Raw genomic sequence first — 19,228 nt, forward strand, 5'->3', positions numbered from 1 at the left:
GACGTGAGGTTTTCTGCGTCCTGCGGGTCATCTACATGTGATGATGTGTTTTATCACATCAATATATTGTATGTGCGTATGTATCTATAAATGTTTTCTTACTTTGTGAATGCTTTTTTTCTTCATTAACAAAAAGGATGAGAAAATACAATCAGTAACAAACATTTACACGTGAAAAATAAACTTTACAAGCTTGCCACATCAGTTCTCTCGCTTCTTGAGTCAAAGTAAATGGTTGACGAGGTGGTGTAGAGACTTTACCCTGTAGAAATAAGGGTGAAGTAAACTATTAAATACAATCTTACAACTCGACAAACTAATTCTAGTTGGAGGATTCCTCGTCAGATTTATAACATGGTCTGTTTTACAGATGTTATCGTGGAGCTGCGTGCACGTGCACTCCCACAGGTAGCTACGCATGGATCTAGAAACAGCTGTTAGAAAGCTGTCTGCAGAGCGATAGCTGTGCTCCACTGTTCATTACACCTGTCACTGATCAGCTCATCAGTGAAGTTCTCCAAGCTATGCACCCAGCCTGCCTTTACATTTTACTAACCCATTCTTATGATTTATTTATGGCACACATTAAGACCTCATTGTTAAAATGCTACTTGGCTTTGAACTTAACAAGTTATTAAAGAAGCTACTTTAAACTTTCTCATGAGTTTAACAAAAGAAAAAGGAATACACTCCCTGTAATTGCGAGTAATTAAGTGTAATATAACACGTGCACTTGTAATCACCGCCCTCTAGTGGACAACAGCAGTACAAGATAAATATTTGTGGGGTATGTAGAGGGTGCTTAAACCTTGTCACCATGTTTTATACTTTTCATTAACTTGACAGGTCAGCTGTGCTGTTACTTAAAGGAGAATATTATGTTGTGTCATTTCAAAACCTCTTCTTGCCTTGAACTATAATCCTAATCCACACACTCCTCACAGTCTGTATAAAACTCCTCTTAAAGGAAACTTCATGTTATTCTGTTTGATTAACACAAGTTTACATTGTGTTGGAAACAAACGCATCATTTTACAATCTCAGACAAAAGAAGCAGCAGTCGGTTTAAAGCATTATTGCAAAGTAAGCCTGCTTAGTGTGTTTAGTTCATTCAAGTTTGAAGGTTTACAAATCACCTGTATGTTCAGAACACAAGCTTCAGCTACAAATGTATGAAAGTTCACAAACCACACGACCTCCAAAACACACGACAATTAATGAACTCAATATCAAATGTTTTAGTTCACAACATCCACAGTTTATGATATTAAAAATATAACATCTGCGCTTAGTAAGAATATTATTCATCAGAAAACTTCCATACCATACCTCTTCACAAAAAAAGGTCCATTTAGTAGCTATTCTGGAGCTTTCGAGTGTCCAGTTAACTCCTCATTGAAATGTGCTAACGAAGGCTGTGTGAGTCAAGAGCTCCAGGAAAGCTACTAAACGGACCTCGAGGGGGAAATCGTTTTGTCTTTGACCCTCAACCATACTGCTGTGTTTGTTTTGGATGTTTTATCCCGTCCACATCAAATTGCATATAGTCGTAACTTCCTGTTTTTATTGTGCACAGTATAACAGCGTTTCAAGACTTAAAAATGCATTTCCCCCAAATGGTCCAGGCAGCCACTGGTTTCCATTTCATCAAGCTGATCGAGACTTGAACTATGAGTAGCTTTTATTTTAAGAAGCAGTAATGCAGTGAAGTATTGATTGTTTAGAAACAGGTTCTCCCTCTGGTGGGGGTCAGACTTAAAATCATCCTGTAAGTGCAGTCTGCCATCTAAAATGTATTTAGTGCCCTCGAGAATAATCCCACAATGAGTTTAAGGTTAACACTTTGATAGGACACTCCATCATTAATGACGATGACTTAAGTGTCCGAGTGTGTATTATTAGTAACTATTGAGTCTCTAATGTAGGAAACTGCTTTCAAACAGAACAACACTTGATCATCACTCCATGTTTACCTGTTGTTTAGTCTTTTAGATTGTGATAATCTGACCCACCTGCAGACGCATGAACGCACCACACAACCCCTGCATTACTGCACAAAGATAAATGTCAAACGTGTATCGTTGTGCTTTGGGAGAGTTTGGAGCGCACAGTTGAGAGCTTCGGGTCTTCGTCGTGAAGCACGTCAAAATGTTGCCGTTGCACTTATTCTAAACTGTGAGCTCCAAGTCCACGCGTGGAGAATCCCTGGAAATATTGTAACAGCATCTCGAGTTTCTAGTAATTATATAGAAATAACTTCCTGGAACACATAAACACATTCATTAATCTAAATGTATGAGGTGGGACTAATGCAGTACATACGACTTGTAACGTACAAAAACAACGGTATGGTCCTTTAAGTATTTTATATACTTTTTGTTAGAGGGCTTTGAAGCAACGGTCGATCGCGTCCATGATTTATGGAAGATTGCAGGCAGAAATTAAAAGTTCAGCAGAGAACTTTCATAAAGCAGCTTCTATAAATCTCTTTTTCTTCAAAAAGCTATGGCACCAGTCAGTCAACTAAGTAAGTACATTTAAAACACACCCACCATCGTCCGGGCGACTGCGAGAGGAGCACACGTGTAACATGAGGCTGAGAAAATGAAATGAAAACCTTACTTTGATAAGAATAAATGCCATGTGATCAAACGTCCCATAACAATAAATAGAAAGTCTTAAACCTGCATTTTACATTTTACAGTTGAATTTCTACAATGCGTTTTGACACTCGTCCTTAGACAACAAACGGAAACTATTTATCTCTTCTGTTTGTGACGAAGAGATAAAAACAACATGTGACTCCAGCATTATTCTGCTCAGCATAACTGGCACTTTTCTTCTTTTGTTTTACAATTTCTGATGAAATTATTGGCCTTTGAGTGGCGAGTTTAGATGCTCCCTTGAGTACGATCAGTAATGGAGACAGACAGCCGAGCAGCCGTCTGTCTGACAGCAGGTCAGTCAGACAGACGGGCAGACGTCCGGCCTGCCCGCCGTCAGTCAGTGCAAGTGATCAGTGCATCAGTAGTGTGTCCACGACAGACTCCAAGTGGTTCTCAACCTCCTTAAAAACAGTCTCAAAAATATTAAATATGATGATAGCTGATTTGCATATAAGATGTCTTCTACATTCTTTAAAGTGTCTTGCAGCTCCGGCACAAGAATCGAACAACTTCTTTCTCTGAAGCAAGTTGCCATGAGCCGATTTATATTCCAGGAACTGTGGCAAGTCTCATAATAATAAAACAAACAAAAAGGTTTCCCACGGCGTGCCCAGGTTTGCACGATTTTGGATAACGCTCCTTCACAGGCCAGTGTCGCAGCATCGCAGCAATCGCAGCAACATCGCAGCAACATCGTTAACACAGAAGGCAGCCAGAAATCAGCAAGCTGGTGTTTTAAAGTATTTAGTTTGATAAGGTCCATCACATGAACACCACTGAGCATCTAAAGCGTTTGGCTCCAACATCAGCGTCAGAGCGAGTCTCGTGTCAGCTGATACAGCCACTTGTTATGTGCTTGGCATATAAAACATTCGCCAAGACAAATTCCATATAAGCCCACTATCCTGTGGATCTCGTTTCTTATCCAGTGTAACAGCGTCCGTTTAAAAGTCAGGATCGAAATGGACATAAGCGACAAAATCAAGATGAATCCTTGATTCAGTCAGCTGAGGCTCGAGGACACGCGTCGCTTCTCCGTCTGCGTGTCGAGTTCAGGCGTCGGTGCGAGTCTCTGTGAAAGCGGCTGCCGACGCAGAGCTGATGCTGCGGGAGGCCCCCGGTCATAAAGGCTTGTCAATCACTGCGACTCCTGTAAGGGTGAGAAAAGGTGAGTGACAGAAACAGGTGACAAAAGGTGAAGACTCGGTCACATTGATCAGATTTACCTGCGTAGCTGCGTCCGTTGCTCATGTTTGTGGGAATGAGGCTCCACTTGTCTATGGCCGGGTTGTAATACTCGACAGAGGAGAGATTACAGGAGCCGTCGTCTCCTCCGATCACGTACAGCAGCCCGTTGATGGCACAGACGCCTTGAGGAGAGAGTTGCACATGTTCGACTCTTAACATTTGATCCATTACAGCTGTCTGGATAATTCAGGATAGAGTTCAAATAAAAAGTACACTGGAAGGTAATGCTCACAGTGGTGTGTGAAGGCGTGCGTGTTAATGTACAGTAACTCAACCTCACGTTAAGCAGAGTAACGTTTCTCAATCCTTTTTTATATCCTGCTTATTTGCATTTTCCAGCATTGACAGCAACTTCCTTTGTGCAACAACTGGTTGATGGATGCTCGGTGTCCGTGTTCCTCAACTTTACCTGCGTTTCGTCGGCACATGTTCATGTCACAGACCAATCTCCAGCTGTTGGTCTGCGGGTCGTACACCTCGACGCTCTTCCTCACCAGAGGACCGTCATGGCCTCCTGCCGCGTACAGCTGGCCGCTCAACACACCGACCCCTGCACAAAACATTTTAATAAGCAACAGGGTGCAACTGTTCTTCTCGTCGTCACCATGGTCAGAATGTAATACGTTGTAATAGTTGTACAGTTACAGACCACCGGGTGGTGCTGTTGCACCGTAGGACAGAGATTGTACAGATGACCACAAATTACATTATGTGCAGATACCATCGATAATATTAAGAAGCTTTATCGAACCCATTTGTATGATAAGAAAAACTGCCACAACATTTGTACATTGTTTGCCTGCTACGAGTTCATAGATACCAAATACTTGATTGTGCTCCTTGTAGTTTCTGGGATGAAGCTGTTTCCTGATACTATATTTAGTCTCTGGGCACATGGGACTATAGAAAGAACCAGCAGTCCCATGAGCCCAGAGACTCTCAGCCAAACAGTTTGACTGATTTTGAAATGGTCTTTATATTTGAGTTTAAACAAACCCACAGAGAACTTCCAAAGGAAATTCTAAATTTCAGTTGTTGGGACAAACACGAATGATTCATCTCCGGTGTGTGAACATGTGTGCAAGTCAAAGCTGTATTATTGTTGCTGCTCCCTGTGTGTATTATATATGCAGAGTAGGGTGGAATATAATCTGCCTGTGTGTGTGTGTGTGTGTGTGTGTGTGTGTGTGTGTGTGTGTGTGTGTGTGTGTGTGTGTACCTGCTCCACTGCGTCGTGTGCTCATGTCAGCTACGTAGCACCACTGATCGGCGACAGGGTCGTACTCTTCCACTGTACTGAGACACTGACGGGATGCTCCATCATAGCCTCCGACTGCATACAACTTACCTGCACACACACACACACACACACACACACACACACACACACACACACACACACACACACACACACACACACACACACACACACACACACACACACACACACGACATCTGAATTTTGGCTTTTCATTGAACTGACATACTATGGGGCCAAGGTGTCTCACACACTTCTTGTCTTACCGTCGACCACTCCCACGCCCACACTGCTGCGTCTGGTATTCATGGAGGAGACATAAATCCACTCGTTGGTTTTATAATTGTGGGCTTCTACTGTTGACAAACCTGACGGAGAGAAAAGAGCAGAAAGGAAAACAATTAGAGAATAAAATCAATATGTTGGACTGTGTGTGTGTGTGTGTGATTATTGTTTTAACCACTGTGATCATTCTCAGAGACGGACTTCTTCACAATACAAATGTGTAGGAGGAACCTTGTTGAATTACAGTTTACAAGACATAAAAGTATAAACCTGCTACTCATAATTACTTGTATAAGTGAGAGTGTGTGTGTGTGTGTGTGTGTGTGTGTGTGTGTGTGTGTGTGTGTGTGTGTGTGTGTACCTATACTGCCGTTGAAGCCCCCCACAGCATACAGTAAATCTCCCAGAACAGCAGCTCCCAGTGTGCTGCGTCTCTCCTGCATGCTCGCCACCACACTCCACTGGTCTCTCACGCCGTCGTACACGTCCACCGTTCGCTCCCGCAGCGAACTGTTGAACCCCCCGACTGCATACACACGGCCCGCCATGGAAACCACACCTGGACACACAGACGGAATGAAGAGAGAAGGTTATTTATATAATGTTGATCTGCATGAGCTCCGTTAAGGATGTAATAGTTTTATAACAATATCACAAACACTTCTTCTACTTTGACAAAGTTGTGATACTGTTGTTTGGTAAAGCAGGTTAAAGGAGGGACTGTATAAAAACGCATCTTTGATGGTGCGTTCAAGGACCATTCGGCATCAAGAGTCTTTGATACATGAAAGACAGTAGTGTTGGCTGACTGAACTACATCACATACGGTCCTACAGAACACACACTGACCTGCCCGGCAGCGTCTTGAAGGCAGGTCTGCTACCTGGTACCATCGATCTTCCTGGAAGTCGTAACACTCCACACTGCGGATCGCCTTCGGAGCCTGACCGCCCACCACAATCATCACCTGTACGTGCGCACGGTCGGTGTGAACAAAAGAAAATGCATAACTGATACGGATGCATGTGGAGAAAGCATCTTGCATGTTCTGTCTTGCTGAGCAGCGTGTGCGACAGCGTGTGCGACAGCGTGTGCGACAGTGTGTACGCGGGTTTTTGTACTTTTGGGATGCTGATCGGAGTTCGTGGTCGAGTCCGGTCCGTCTTGATGAGGTGCCGCTGGTCAGCAGGCAGCAGGTGATACTTCATCGCTTCTATGAGGAAATCTTTACAGGTGTTGTTGTTCTTTATCAAAGCTTCTTCCTCGACGATCTGAAACACAGGAACCACAGTTCAGCTTATGTTGCTGTGTGTGTGTGTGTGTGTGTGTGTGTGTGTGTGTGTGTGTGTGTGTGTGTGTGTGTGTGTGTGTGTGTGTGTGTGTGTGTGTGTGTGGGGCAAAACCAGAAACATTTCCATGTGACTGACGTGTGTTATTGCAAAGGGCAGCGAACGGTGCAGAAGAAGAAACTTGTTGAAGAATGTAGAGAAAGCAGAACAGAGAATGTATTTTACCTGAACCAGGTAATCCCTGGACAGTAGTGGAAGTCTGACATGCTCCATCAGTTTGGGCATGTACTCCAGACGAGCTGGCTTATCGTACTTGATCCAAGATATCATTGCCTCAAATACCTGCGGGACAGGGATGGAGAGGAGAGTCAGAAAGCAGCGAGGGAGAGAACACGGCAGGGTGGGGCAGAAACAGATGTTTCAACTCATTCAGATTGATAAAACATTCCTTCCTTTGTCTTCAAGTAGTTCTGTGTTATTATCTCTGAACATTGCACGTATTCTATTCAGATTTATACTTCATACTGTGAACGTTTGCAGACACTTCAAATCCACGTTCACTTGATCGTCTCCCGCCGGCCTGTGGAGCGGCTACACTCGAGGCAAACGAGGGACAACGATGGTCGTTGAGGGAAAGAGCGCCGTTCCTCGACTTCTCCCGACACCTTCTTCTCTTCCAGAGTTCAAACTAGAAGACTACACTCTACCAACAAACAGTATCAACTACTTCCACTTCAGATTAAACACAGTACATTGTGTCAACTACACTATGGGACTACAAACCAAAATGGCAGCAATGCCACCTTCACTGGCAGTTACATGACATAATATCCAATATCAACATTAATACAACAACTTCTGATTGTGGCAGCCAGTTTGACAGCGAACAGTACGACAGCGTGGCTCCCTCTCTGTCACTGCTGCTGCTGACAGCAGGATGACACACAGACTCTTCCTGTTGAGCGACTAACAGCAGACGGACATGCCGTCCTCTGAAATACGGCCGCTGCCGAGGTGAGCTCATCATCTATGATGATGGTGATGATGCACGTGTTGAAATGTCTTAATCTTGTGTACATGGTGTAGTCTGACCTTCTCCTCTGTGGAAACAGTCAGTTTGTCGCAGGAGATTAGGCTGCACACCTGCTGCAGAGAAAGGCCTAGGAACTCCTCTCCCTGCACCACCTCCGTGAAATGCTGCTCTGAGAGACACAAACATGCAGGGTTACAAACACAACACAAACTAAATAAAAAGCTCCGCCACACACAAATACAATGCCCAACATCGAGAAGCTTACCGGCGTACGCGTGGGCCTGGTCGAGAAGCTGCGTGCATGTGTGCAGGTCAGCGAAGGCTCTGATGCCCAGACAGTTGGTGGGGTGAAGCTGAGACTGCAGGAACTCACAGCAAACCTGACGAACATCCATCAGCTGGAGGAGGCTGGCTGCTGGCAGCAGAACCTGCGATGAGGAAACAAAGTCCATTTTAAACTCACACATTCAAAAGTGTTAAAATAACACCGTTAAAGCACAATTATTTACCAATCCACAGTCAAGCAGTTAGGAACATGTGTTAGCTGGAAGTTAGTCAGATAATCTGTTCTCAGTGAACACGCCAGCCAACAACCCGTGTACGCGTCATGTTGGTTATTTGTCTATAAAGCAAGCAGAATATTTTAATTAAAATCAGTCATGGATCGTCTGACCAAGTATAAATAATGAGTTTGAACCTCAACAAAGTGGTTCGGATCTCTGCAACGTTTATTGGCTGATCATGCAGTTTGGTTCATTTACAAAAACGAGATCATTCGCAACCGTTTTAATTGTCCTATAATATAATCCAGATTATATCCGAGTTACCTGCTCTTTCTTATGTTTAATTTGTTGTTTAGGTAAAGCACTTTGTATTCCACGTCTGTGACACATTTTACAGATAAAGACACTGAAACTGTAGTGAAAGATGTAATGCTTCCTGGTATGATGTCAATATAAGCATCAACAAAGCAATAGACCAGGCGTGGGGAGCCTGCATGCGTTTGATTGGCCAACGCAGCAGTTTACAGCAGGATGTCAGAGCTCAGCCTAAAAGTCAGCGAGTCTGTCAGTCAGCGAGTCTGTCAGTCAGCGTTCTGTTAAAGGCATGACGCTCTCAGACAGACACACTTAGCTACGTCCCGACACATAAACTCAACTAGGTCAGTGACAGCCTCTGTCTGCCTCTACACCTCGCTGTCTGCACACTCACTCATCCTCTGAGTGTGTATTGTTACGGTCTCCTCTGTTGTCTGCACAGCTGCCCTGAAGCCTTATGTCTTGTAAAGGGGAGCATCAGGCACTGAACCTCTGCTGTGACAGCAGCTGTCACAGCCTACATGAGGGCAGCACGTACAATGTCTTTAAAATACAAAGTTAAAAGAAACATTTTACTGAACATCAGCCAATAGTCAAAACACACACGTTACATATTCACAAGTGAGCCAATCAGGCAGGCACGCTGCGAACAGTGGGAGGATTTCCTGCCTCTCTCCAAGCTCACTTCCTGTGCTAATAATCAGAGGAAGTGTCCTGCCTGCATTTATTCAACCCTGCGTCAGAGCCATGCAGCTACCACTGAGACAAACAAGGCCTCAAACCAGTGCTTTCACATTAGCAGCTCTTACTTCTCTTGTAATAAGCACCTGTCCTCAGGCAGGTTCATGTTCATTCTGAAACTTAACACAAACAGTTAAAGGGAACAATTCGCTTTATGATAAGCAAACATTTGGATTACTTTAAAAATCATAAAGAAGTAAATAAAAACAAATGTTTTCATCCATCAGCTTTATGGTTCTTTCTTTTTTCTGTAATATACGATATTGTTTCTCCACTTTATTGCCTAAAACACAACACATTTCATGTAACTTACTGACGCAGCGGTCTGTTTTGAAAGGTGCTATAAATACTGAAAAGGTAAAGGATAGGCAATCTTTGTATTCTTTTGTCTAAAAGTTCTCTCCACATTGACAACCACAAGACTTTATTCCTAAAGCCTAAAATTAATGTTCTTAAAAAAAACAATAACGCAAAGAGCACGGGATCTACTGCACACACACAATTCATGGAAATCTCTTTAAAAGTTTGATAACTGAGCTCATGCTGGTCCGCAGGCAGAGACATGTTGACTTCTTCGAAAGTGACAAGCTGAGCGGGATACAACTCACAAAGAGCTTGGAGGAGGAGGAGGAGGAGGAGGAGGAGGAGGAGGAGGAGGAGGAGGCTGATATATGACACCAATGTTTTTAAAGCCAGACCAGAGTTGAAAACAAGTTAAAATCCCATAACACAAGTAAAAGGATAAAGCATCGTGTAAAAACAGGAAAACACTTTCTCTCCTTCTCTTCCTCCTCGCTCCCCCTCTTCATAAACTCTCTCTGGCAGCTGTTATAGTCAAGAATAATTACGTCCTGTCTTTTCCACTTTTCCTTGACCTCGACGAAGAACGTCATGAAGTCAAGCAAAGATGAGAAAGAGAAGTCATGAGGAAATAAGAGAAGCGCGTCGCTCAGAGAATCCAGTTGCACTTACATTAGGCTACGAAATGATACGACAGCGGGGGGCGTTGCTTTAAATGTTGCCGGCGTTATCTCCTTTGCTTTCGTAAAAGACGGTCCTCATGCTAAAGAAAGCTTTGCTGAGCTTTTAGAGAACTCAACCAGCTCTCATCATGGCTGCCACTTAGATACTTCTGGTTCAGTTCACTCAGTTAAGAACCTTTCTAAGCAAAGAAAGACAACACACACACACACACACACACACACTCCTACCTGGACGTTGTCCTCTGTGACTTCTATTTCAGCGGTGTAGATGTAGTCCACCAGCTTCCTCAGGGTCTGTCCGTCCACCTCTCTGATCTCCACCTGATGGGCTTTGCTCTCACTCATATCACCTACAAAGCACACACAGTTAAGCACATACCAGCACACACACACACACTAGATATGATGCCAAGAAAACAATGTGTGTGTGTGTACCTGTGAACATGGCACAGAAGTAGGGGCTACAGGACGCCAGGACAACCCTGTGAGCCGGCACTTCAACGCTCCCTGCAACTAGCTGGACGTCACACAGCATCTTTTTACTGAAGTACGAAGAGAAAGAGGAACAAAACGTTACAGGAGCCAGGAGAAAGAACAGGACAGCTGCCAATTAAAGGTGTTCGTTTCCAGGGTTTAAAAGCTCCTGCAGAATTCATGTATTTCATGCAGTTGGTTTCATGTTTCAATATCACAATCAGGCAAGAGTGGCATCTCATAAACTTACCCTTTTCCCTTTCTAACACGGAACACGAAGGAAAAAGATTTAAACGTTCATCCTCAACAATGTCATTTTATCCAGACCTGGGTCTTTTATTTACTATTATTACTTATTATTGTTTAATCTAGCTATCCATCATCAACCTATGAGCTTCAGTACATTGTGTGTTGTTTTCCAGAGTCTTAAGTGAAACAATGAGTGAAGCAGAAGCCTTGAAAGAGCAGGACTTTCCCATCTATAAAAAGCTTGACTGGAAAAACTGCAGCATGTCCTGCGACTGCATTGCATTCTGGTCCGTTCAGGCTCTTGCTAGCACACCGAGATCGCCACCTCTTCTGAAATTAACTTGAGGAACACTAGAAGTGTTTACTTTTTGACAGACAGCACACTGTAACATTTTCTATGAAACTGAAACCAACAAGAGAAGTGCATCTTTAGATCGTACGCTGCAACCTAGTGTTACATATGAAATGTAAAATAACACAAACATGTACACCTTACAAGTATCAGATAACATGACAGTTGCACAAACATGAACACACAACTAGAAATGCATGGTACACGGCCAGTAGTTGTGTTTGAAGTGCCATGTGTGAAGTGGCTTCATTACTTCTGCAGGGACAAACAACAACGTCAGTAACTTACCTCCTCAGGTCATCCATCAGCTGGAAAGCTTTCCTCATGTGCGTCTGGTTGAAGGTGTGCATCCCTCCATTCATCGTGTCCTCCTCTGAGTCCGTGTTGCAGTTTGGACGTGGCGAGGCCGGTGTGGCCACCAGACTGGTGAGACATGAGAGGCAGTGTCTGGATCAGTAGAGATAGACGGCGACCCAACAGTTAGACGGGATACTTTCTGGTTCCTCTCTCGGGTTATGAGAAGATGATGGGACGGGCGGGGACATGGTACTAGATAACATTTGGATGTATATATAAAAAAAATACATCAAACTGTTTCTTTAAATGTCCAGAGTGTCTCTGCTTCTGCACAGTCAGGCTTTTATACATCTTCTGAAGTTATTACATAGTGGTGTCATACCTGCCTTTGACTTTAAAAACACAGGTAGCAAATAATGCTCATCACAATTCTTCCAGAGGCAAAGTGCCCTTTCTTTGGTCTCATATCTGAGAAGCAGAAACCAGGAGATTTGGGGCATTTTGTTAAAATAAAATTACAATTTTAAATGAATCGCTTATTAAAATAGTTGAATAATTAATTATCCATTTATTGACTTATCATTTCAACTGAAACAGAAATCATTTTGGAATTATAAAGCAGTGTAAAGGGGACAGTACATGAGGGTTGGTTAATATTACTCCAACATATATATCCCTTTGATACCTCTGGTTGTATTACGCCATTTCAAATCAATGAGCAGGACGGATTAAACCCCTTGGAGGTAAATTTGTGACTTGTGATATTGGGTTATATGAATAAAACTTTTTGGGATTGTTGCAACAGTGTGCTTAGGAGCATTAATGGGTCAGGTGAGTATACAGGATTAAAGATATTTACATTTTATACATCAATGGCACTTCAAACAAAATCAATCCCAATAAATATCGTTATTAGAGATAACAAATACGCTGGAACAGATATTCTGAACTCAGCTTATTAACGTAACAGTTTATTTGTAATTGTACAATAAAGCGTTTCCTCAATCAGCCACAGCTGACTCTGTTTTTATTGCCTCATGATGGGATGAGAGAGTTGGATCAGTGCATCCATAGCATCTATTATACAAGACGTATAATAAAATGGTGTCCATAATGCTCATCTCTAGATCCATTATTTGTAAAGCTAATGCATTAAACTGATGGATGTCCCTTTCCTGACGTCCTAACTGCACTAAATAACCAATCAAGCACGCCATGGATCATGGGAGGGACTTAAAGACTACCGAAACACCATCAAAAGTATAAAACCAACATTACGTTAGTCCGTCTCTCAATACTTCCTGGCCTCCTTTATCCTGTCTGTGACTCTCACCCCATGTGTTGGTACTGAAGACATTTAAAATCTAGTCACAAATATATGGTTTAATTTCATTCTTTTTAAAGGCTTAATGCACATTGGGAACAGTAAGTAAATATTCAAAGCACCCGGACGGTTATGTGGGATTGGGATGTCCCCAAGTCGAACTATGTGACTCACCGATGTGTTTTTGGACAACTATACCTACAACTATACCTACCAGAATATCAGACTTTGGATACACAGTAAATAGTTAATGACACAAATACACTTAATGTGTTTTTTTAGTCTTTTCATGGGAGATACATACTAATATATTGAAGTCTTATCCTTGAAGCCCTCCTCAGACATTAAACAAAGAAGAAAAACAAAAACATTTCCTGTTACCTAATGTTTCATAAACCCTGCTGTGTTTTATCATGAGGAATCCTAACCCGAGAGAAAACTTGACAACATGTGAATTAAGTTTTTTTATTCATCTTTTAACCAAAAAGGTGACCACCTGCATTTACCTGAGAGCAGGTGTCAGGAAGGAAACATCACCCAGAACTGATATAACGGGACATTTACTTGGTTTACATCGTTGGTCAGGAAAGTGATGATTGCATGTACAGTACTGTGTGTTATCAGGACTTTCACAATGTCTTTTGTCCACACACACACACACACACACACACACACACACACACACACACACACACACACACACACACACACACACACACACACAAGTCAATAACAGTTGGAAGAAATAATGATGCAGCACTAACACGCCACAGGATTATTATGTTAATTCACAACAGTACAAGTCTGTAAACTAATCAGTGTACAATCATGACTCTGCCTCTACGTACGCTTGTCTCTTTTTATTCAAATATTTAAAAAAAAAAACAGAAAATGATGTTTGTTTTGAGTTTGTTGAGAGTAACGGCTGGCTAGCTGTTAGCATTGCTAATCATTTAACTAAATTGCTAAGCCTATGATAGCTTCCGTTAACTGCCATAAATCGTTACTTTAAATCGTAATAAAAACACATTTCGTGAGCCAGTCTAAACTCTGTTAACTGTCTTTAAGTGACAACTTGATGACAGTTTATCTGCATGTTAACTTGTGAGTTTGGTTAGCAACTTAACTGTACCAGCTGGGCAGCCAACGACGCTAGCTAACTCAGCAAAGCTAACTAGTCAACAAGGCTAGCTTGAGTTCGTGCGCGAGGAGACGAGTCTTGGTCTGTCTGTGTTGGACTTATGGCCGTTGGATCATGTGGAGTAAAACGTTATCCGACAGATGTAGAAGCAGCGTGAATCACAGCTTTGCAAAATAATCCCTACCGCTCAGCCAACTCACCCCAACGACACACCGTCCATCCTCCCGGAGTCCGATACAACAGCAGCGGGCATGAGCGCTGTGTGTGCCGCCGCACAAAGATTGTGTATAACCGCGATGATTCACTCCAAGAAAAAATGACAGAACATTTGTTCTTATTACTCTAAAGTCTTGAAATCTGGTACAGACATACTCTGGACAAGTATCTAATAGTACAACTTTAACATTTTAAGATCACCTTTATCAAATGTCAGTATTTCTGAATGATTAGGATAAAATTGCTAGCATTGTATTTTTAAATGTTTTCCATAGTTATTTTTTACAATGCATATGTGATTATATCTTTGTATTAAACTGAATTGAGTTCATAGAGACTAAAGACTTGATTGTGCTTCTTGTAGTTCCTCATCATATTATATTTAGTCTTTGGGCATGTGGAACTCGTGTTTTTTTCAAGGGTTTGACCAGTTCATGTATTGTTTGATAATTATTTCTATTAAATGTTACAAGTTATACAGGCTACAGTAATATATATATATATATATATATATAAAGTGCTAAATTATAAACCATAGGAATTACAATATAAATACAAAGGCATTACTTACAGGCTTCACATATAAATATGTTAATATAGCTTATTCACAAGACCTTAAATTATTAAAATTACTCACTTTTTTTATCTCAGTGACCATTGAAAAATAGGATATTATGGGGTCAATATTTTTCTTAAAAGTATCTGATTTGCCTCTTATAATGAACTTGCTTTTCTCTATTTTTAAATAAAATAGGACTGGGGCACCCTGGTGGTTCACCTGATGGAGCGGGGCGTCCCATGTACTGAGTCCTTGTCGCAGCGGCCCAGGTTTCAGGTCTGACCTGCAGCTCTCTGCTGCATGTAGTCCCCCCCCCCCCCCGAAAAGACTAAAGGTTCAATGCATGCTAATTGGATTTATTAAATTTATTATGGGAATTTGCACCAAGAGAGTACAATATCAATTTCAGCAGGCATCATTAGCTCATTTAGTGGCCATGTCTACATAATGCATATACTTAATAAAGGTGTGTTTAGACCGTTTCAAGCATCACATTTTATTCCAGTATAGGTGTACATGGATAGTCTTAATGGAAGATACACATTGCACCGAGGGCAGTAGATGGTCTGTAGAGCCCTAGCGATAGATTTAACAGCTAAAAGGTTAATCCGGCAAAGATCCTGGAGCAGCAACAACTGTATCAACAGGATTTGAGCTGCAATACAAAATGCACATGCAGTTTTATGTGTTGGTTTATAATCTCTTTTCGTTAGAAAGATCAAGCCGGTGGAACACATTAGGCTACTGGTTTCCTGTGGTGAATTGTTTTTAAAATACTAGTTGGCTTATAAAGCCCTGGGCTGTTATGAATCATCCTACCTCTCAGGTGGTCTGGCACAGGAAGGTTTACTGACAAAACTAGTCATTATTAAACATGGAGAAGCAGCATTCAGTTTAAATGCACCACATATCTAGAACAAAGTCATTTTGGGGTTTGCACATATTCAGTTCTTATAATTTAAGTTTATTTATCTATTTATGTCTAATCTAGAACACTTTAGTCTTATTGGAGGTAGGACTGAAATAAGATGTCTGATAAAATGAAGCCGTAACATCCATCATTTATCAGAATCTGTAGTAATATGTACTTAAAATGTCAGTCAATAGCAAGACTTGCTCCACAAAAGAGCCTTATTTTTCATAGCCAGGAACAGGGTCAGAGTGAGAGCTCACTTTGTTTTCTCTGCCACTAGTCATGGTCACATCTAAATACAATCTTTGAAATGCATTCATGAAGTTAAACAGGACCAACGAACTAGATGAGATTTATAAAATATATTTGTTGAAACTGCAATATTTCTTCGCCAAGTAAAACTAGTTAACAAAAATGTAGTCTTAGGTATTAAAAAGAAATGCCATTATATTTCAAGATCACAAAAGGAGGGAACACGCCCTCAAATCAGTATATTTGACTCATGAACACGTGGACAATATAATTGTCAATCCCAAAAGTTGAGTATTTTCTTATTTGCTCGTTGTATTAGAAAGTTGCAATATAAGTTATTCTAAAAACCTGCTCGCAAAATAAAAAAAAAACAGCTAAAAAGTCCTGCTTTGTGCTGCAAGCTGCCTTTTCTACAAAGTAAATGTTTGCCGGTTTAAAATGGCCGATGAACTGAAAATGCATCAATTTACAGGCAATACTCCCTCCTGGTGGCAGCTCCATGAACTTCATTTCTAACGTTAAAATATGCAAATAATGCAGATAAAAATTAATATTACTCCCAACTACCAGTGACTAGTATCTCCCGAAACGTAACCCACGATTTGAATTAAGACTGCGAGTAGATAGATTTTCAAAACATTAAAAACTTTAATAAAAGCAGAATCAAACATAGGGGTGAACTGAACACATGGATTTCAAAACAGTTTTAATCTAAACAAAAGCCTGTAATGGGACGGGTGAAAACAAAAAAAAGTAATTTATACATATAACAAAAACAGCCCGTGACATTTCTCCAAAAAATACTTTGTCACAAAAGTGTTTTAGATCAAGAAACTCAAGCAATCGAGTCCCATGCTGCCCGACACTGCCACCAACATTACTTAAAACCCTGAGTTCATGATGCAAAAATAACACACACATGTGGCTGGTTTGCAAGACAAACAAACTCATCTCTGAGTTGAGAAGCAGTGACTGACATTGATTACGGCTATACAAATGGTTCAAAGCAAGTCTTTACCCAAACATAACAAAAGTACAATTCAATAATTCACAATTCTTAGTAGTAAAGTCCATTATGTGTGGAATAAGAGGACAGATGGGGTCCGGGTGGAGGAGGGGGGGGGGGGGGGGATCCAGGATCCAAAAGGACAGTCTCATTCATTCCGTGTGGGTGATGGGCACTGCTCCCGTAAATGAACTCAACAAAGCCCCCTCACCCGGGCATGTGTGTGTGTGTGTGTGTGTATATGTGTGTATGCGTGTAGATTCAAGTTCGCTGTAATCTGAATTTTCCCCATGAACATCACAAAACTTAAGGGGGGGCCTTAATAGCCAGCGCTGAATCCACCGCCACCACCACCACCACCACCACCACCCCCCCTGCCGTAGCCACCGCTGCTGCTAACTCTGCCGTATGGAGATCCGCTCCTGTAGGAATAGTTGCCCCCCTTCACTGCACCATAACTGGAGTGCTGCTGTCCGTAGCCATCCCCAAAGTCACCATTACTGTACCCACCCCCCATCTGGTTGTCGTAACCTCCCTCATCGTATCCCCCATACCCGCCGAATCCTCCGCCGCCACCACCACCGTTGTAACCTCCGCCATAGCCGCCTCCGTAGCCGCCACCTCCGTAATTGCTACCGTAGCTGCCTCCGTAGGAGCCACCTCCTCTTGCGTCGCCATAGCTCTGCCACCCCCTTCCTCGTCCTCTCCCGCGGCCACCGGTAGACATCTCCTGCTTGGTCAGGGCTTTCTTCACCTCCACCTTGTTCCCGCTGATGGTGTGGTACTTAGTCAGCACAGCTTTGGTGGCGGAGTCGGTGTCCTCAAAGAAGACAAAGCCGAAGCCTCGCTTCCTGCCGGTCTGCTTGTCAGAAATTATTTCGGCCTTCTCCACCACGCCAAACTGGGAGAAGTACTCGGACAGGTGGTCTGCCTCGATGTGGTCTTTTACACCGCCGACGAATATTTTCTTAACGTTGGCGAGGATGTCCGGGTTATTGGCGTCCTCTCGAGCTATGGCCCTTTTCAATTCCACGTCGTGGCCTTCGACGACATGTGGCTTAGCCGCCATTGCTGCGTCGGCCTCCTCCGGTGTAGAGTAGGTGATAAAGCCGAAACAGCGGGACCGACCGAGCTGCTGGTTCATCACCACAACGCAGTCGTTAAGCGTGCCGAACTGTTCGAAATACTTGCGGACGCCATCTTCTGTGGTCTCCAAGTTCAGTCCTCCGACAAAAAGCTTGCAAAGTTTGGTCGTCATGATTGAATTTCTTCTGAGGATGGTATGGTGAAAGACCGTCCCTCTTCTTCTTCAATGAAGCAACGTAAGGGCGGGCCGTTTGACTCACTAGCCTCCGTAAGACGTATCTGCCGCTGATTGGTCATCTTGAATAAATCACCACTCTCATTGGCTGGAGGGCCAATCACGTCGCTGCTGCCTTCAGGTGGTGTGGGAAATCTTAGATTTGAATTGCTGAGGAGAAAGAAAAGCGTGGGTTTCAACCTTTGTGGTAGTTTGTTCTGTTCTAGTACAATACAAAGCACATTAATAAAGCGGTTGTACCTATTAATACCTCTCATTCTTATTTTATTGGTACTATACTACCCTACATAGCACTGATGATGCGTACTTAAATATAACAGCCATCACGCTTTCAGCATGGTAAAGCCCCGATGTTCTTTAAATACAACAGAAGTCGACATTTTATTTGATAATGAAAATGAAAAATAATTTTAGAATTGAAAGAAGCTGATATTAAATAACTTGTTATAAATGCAATTCAAAAAGTATCCAAATATCATTTCCTATATATATATACATATGGGCTGGTGTGAAAGTGGAATAATCTAACTTGAATAAAAACATTGTTCTTGTTATGTTGGAATTATTATGTTGCCTAACAAAGCACATTGCTTAAATGTTAACACAATTAACTGTAGTTCTGGTATCACTAGTCTTAGCATAAATATACAAGATAGAGCAAACAGTAAAGTTTCAGTTTTGGTATGTTTGATGAACAGTGCTGACCAATTTATGTAATCTTTTAGGCTAATTTCTTTACAAAATCGAAATTCTTCATACTACTGTATGTGTTTAACATGTGCAGCTCTGTGGCTGTAAACATA

General features: G+C 42.1%; 3 protein-coding genes across 5 annotated transcripts in view; all 3 read right to left on the reverse strand.

Moving 5' to 3' along the window:
* Positions 1-1,064: 1,064 nt before the first annotated feature.
* Positions 1,065-14,448, reverse strand: klhl3 (kelch-like family member 3). Of its 3 annotated transcripts, XM_029442287.1 has the most exons (16): positions 14,359-14,411; positions 13,524-13,655; positions 11,685-11,819; positions 10,757-10,863; positions 10,550-10,671; positions 8,045-8,207; positions 7,839-7,948; positions 6,972-7,088; positions 6,579-6,728; positions 6,307-6,424; positions 5,819-6,016; positions 5,439-5,540; positions 5,134-5,262; positions 4,324-4,464; positions 3,893-4,036; positions 1,065-3,816 (listed from the first exon to the last, which is right to left on the reverse strand). In XM_029442287.1, the coding sequence occupies exons 1-16, from the start codon at positions 14,409-14,411 to the stop codon at positions 3,788-3,790; spliced, it is 1,950 nt and encodes a 649-aa protein (XP_029298147.1). In that variant the 3' UTR covers positions 1,065-3,787. The 3 variants fall into 3 exon arrangements, with proteins under 3 accessions (XP_029298147.1, XP_029298148.1, XP_029298149.1); XM_029442288.1 differs by lacking the exon at positions 13,524-13,655 and having other exon boundaries at positions 14,359-14,448; XM_029442289.1 differs by lacking the exons at positions 10,550-10,671; positions 10,757-10,863; positions 11,685-11,819; positions 13,524-13,655; positions 14,359-14,411 and adding an exon at positions 9,407-9,439.
* Positions 14,449-16,722: 2,274 nt separating this feature from the next.
* Positions 16,723-18,397, reverse strand: LOC115015113 (heterogeneous nuclear ribonucleoprotein A0-like). The gene has a single exon (XM_029442305.1). The coding sequence runs from the start codon at positions 18,360-18,362 to the stop codon at positions 17,424-17,426; it is 939 nt and encodes a 312-aa protein (XP_029298165.1). The 5' UTR covers positions 18,363-18,397; the 3' UTR covers positions 16,723-17,423.
* A 46-nt stretch (positions 18,398-18,443) lies between these two features.
* Positions 18,444-19,228, reverse strand: part of LOC115015112 (heterogeneous nuclear ribonucleoprotein A0-like) — an 8,462-nt gene continuing 7,677 nt past the window's right edge. Inside the window, exon 3 of the mRNA XM_029442304.1 lies at positions 18,444-18,575. The gene's annotated coding sequence lies outside the window, so the exon portion shown is untranslated. The remainder of the gene's footprint in view (positions 18,576-19,228) is intronic.

This window comes from Cottoperca gobio, chromosome 10, assembly GCF_900634415.1.
Source record: "Cottoperca gobio chromosome 10, fCotGob3.1, whole genome shotgun sequence".
In the NCBI taxonomy this organism is placed as follows: domain Eukaryota; kingdom Metazoa; phylum Chordata; class Actinopteri; order Perciformes; family Bovichtidae; genus Cottoperca; species Cottoperca gobio.

Excerpts from the sequence above, each read along its gene's own strand:
- klhl3 (XM_029442287.1), bottom strand. The coding sequence starts at position 14,411 with ATGCCCGCTGCTGTTGTATCGGACTCCGGGAGGATGGACGGTGTGTCG. Across the intron at positions 7,089-7,838 it reads CTGTTTCCACAGAGGAGAAG|GTATTTGAGGCAATGATATC; the intron begins GTCAGACTACAC and ends CCTGTCCCGCAG. Across the intron at positions 6,425-6,578 it reads CTCCGATCAGCATCCCAAAA|GTGATGATTGTGGTGGGCGG; the intron begins GTACAAAAACCC and ends GCGCACGTACAG.
- LOC115015113 (XM_029442305.1), bottom strand. The coding sequence starts at position 18,362 with ATGACGACCAAACTTTGCAAGCTTTTTGTCGGAGGACTGAACTTGGAG.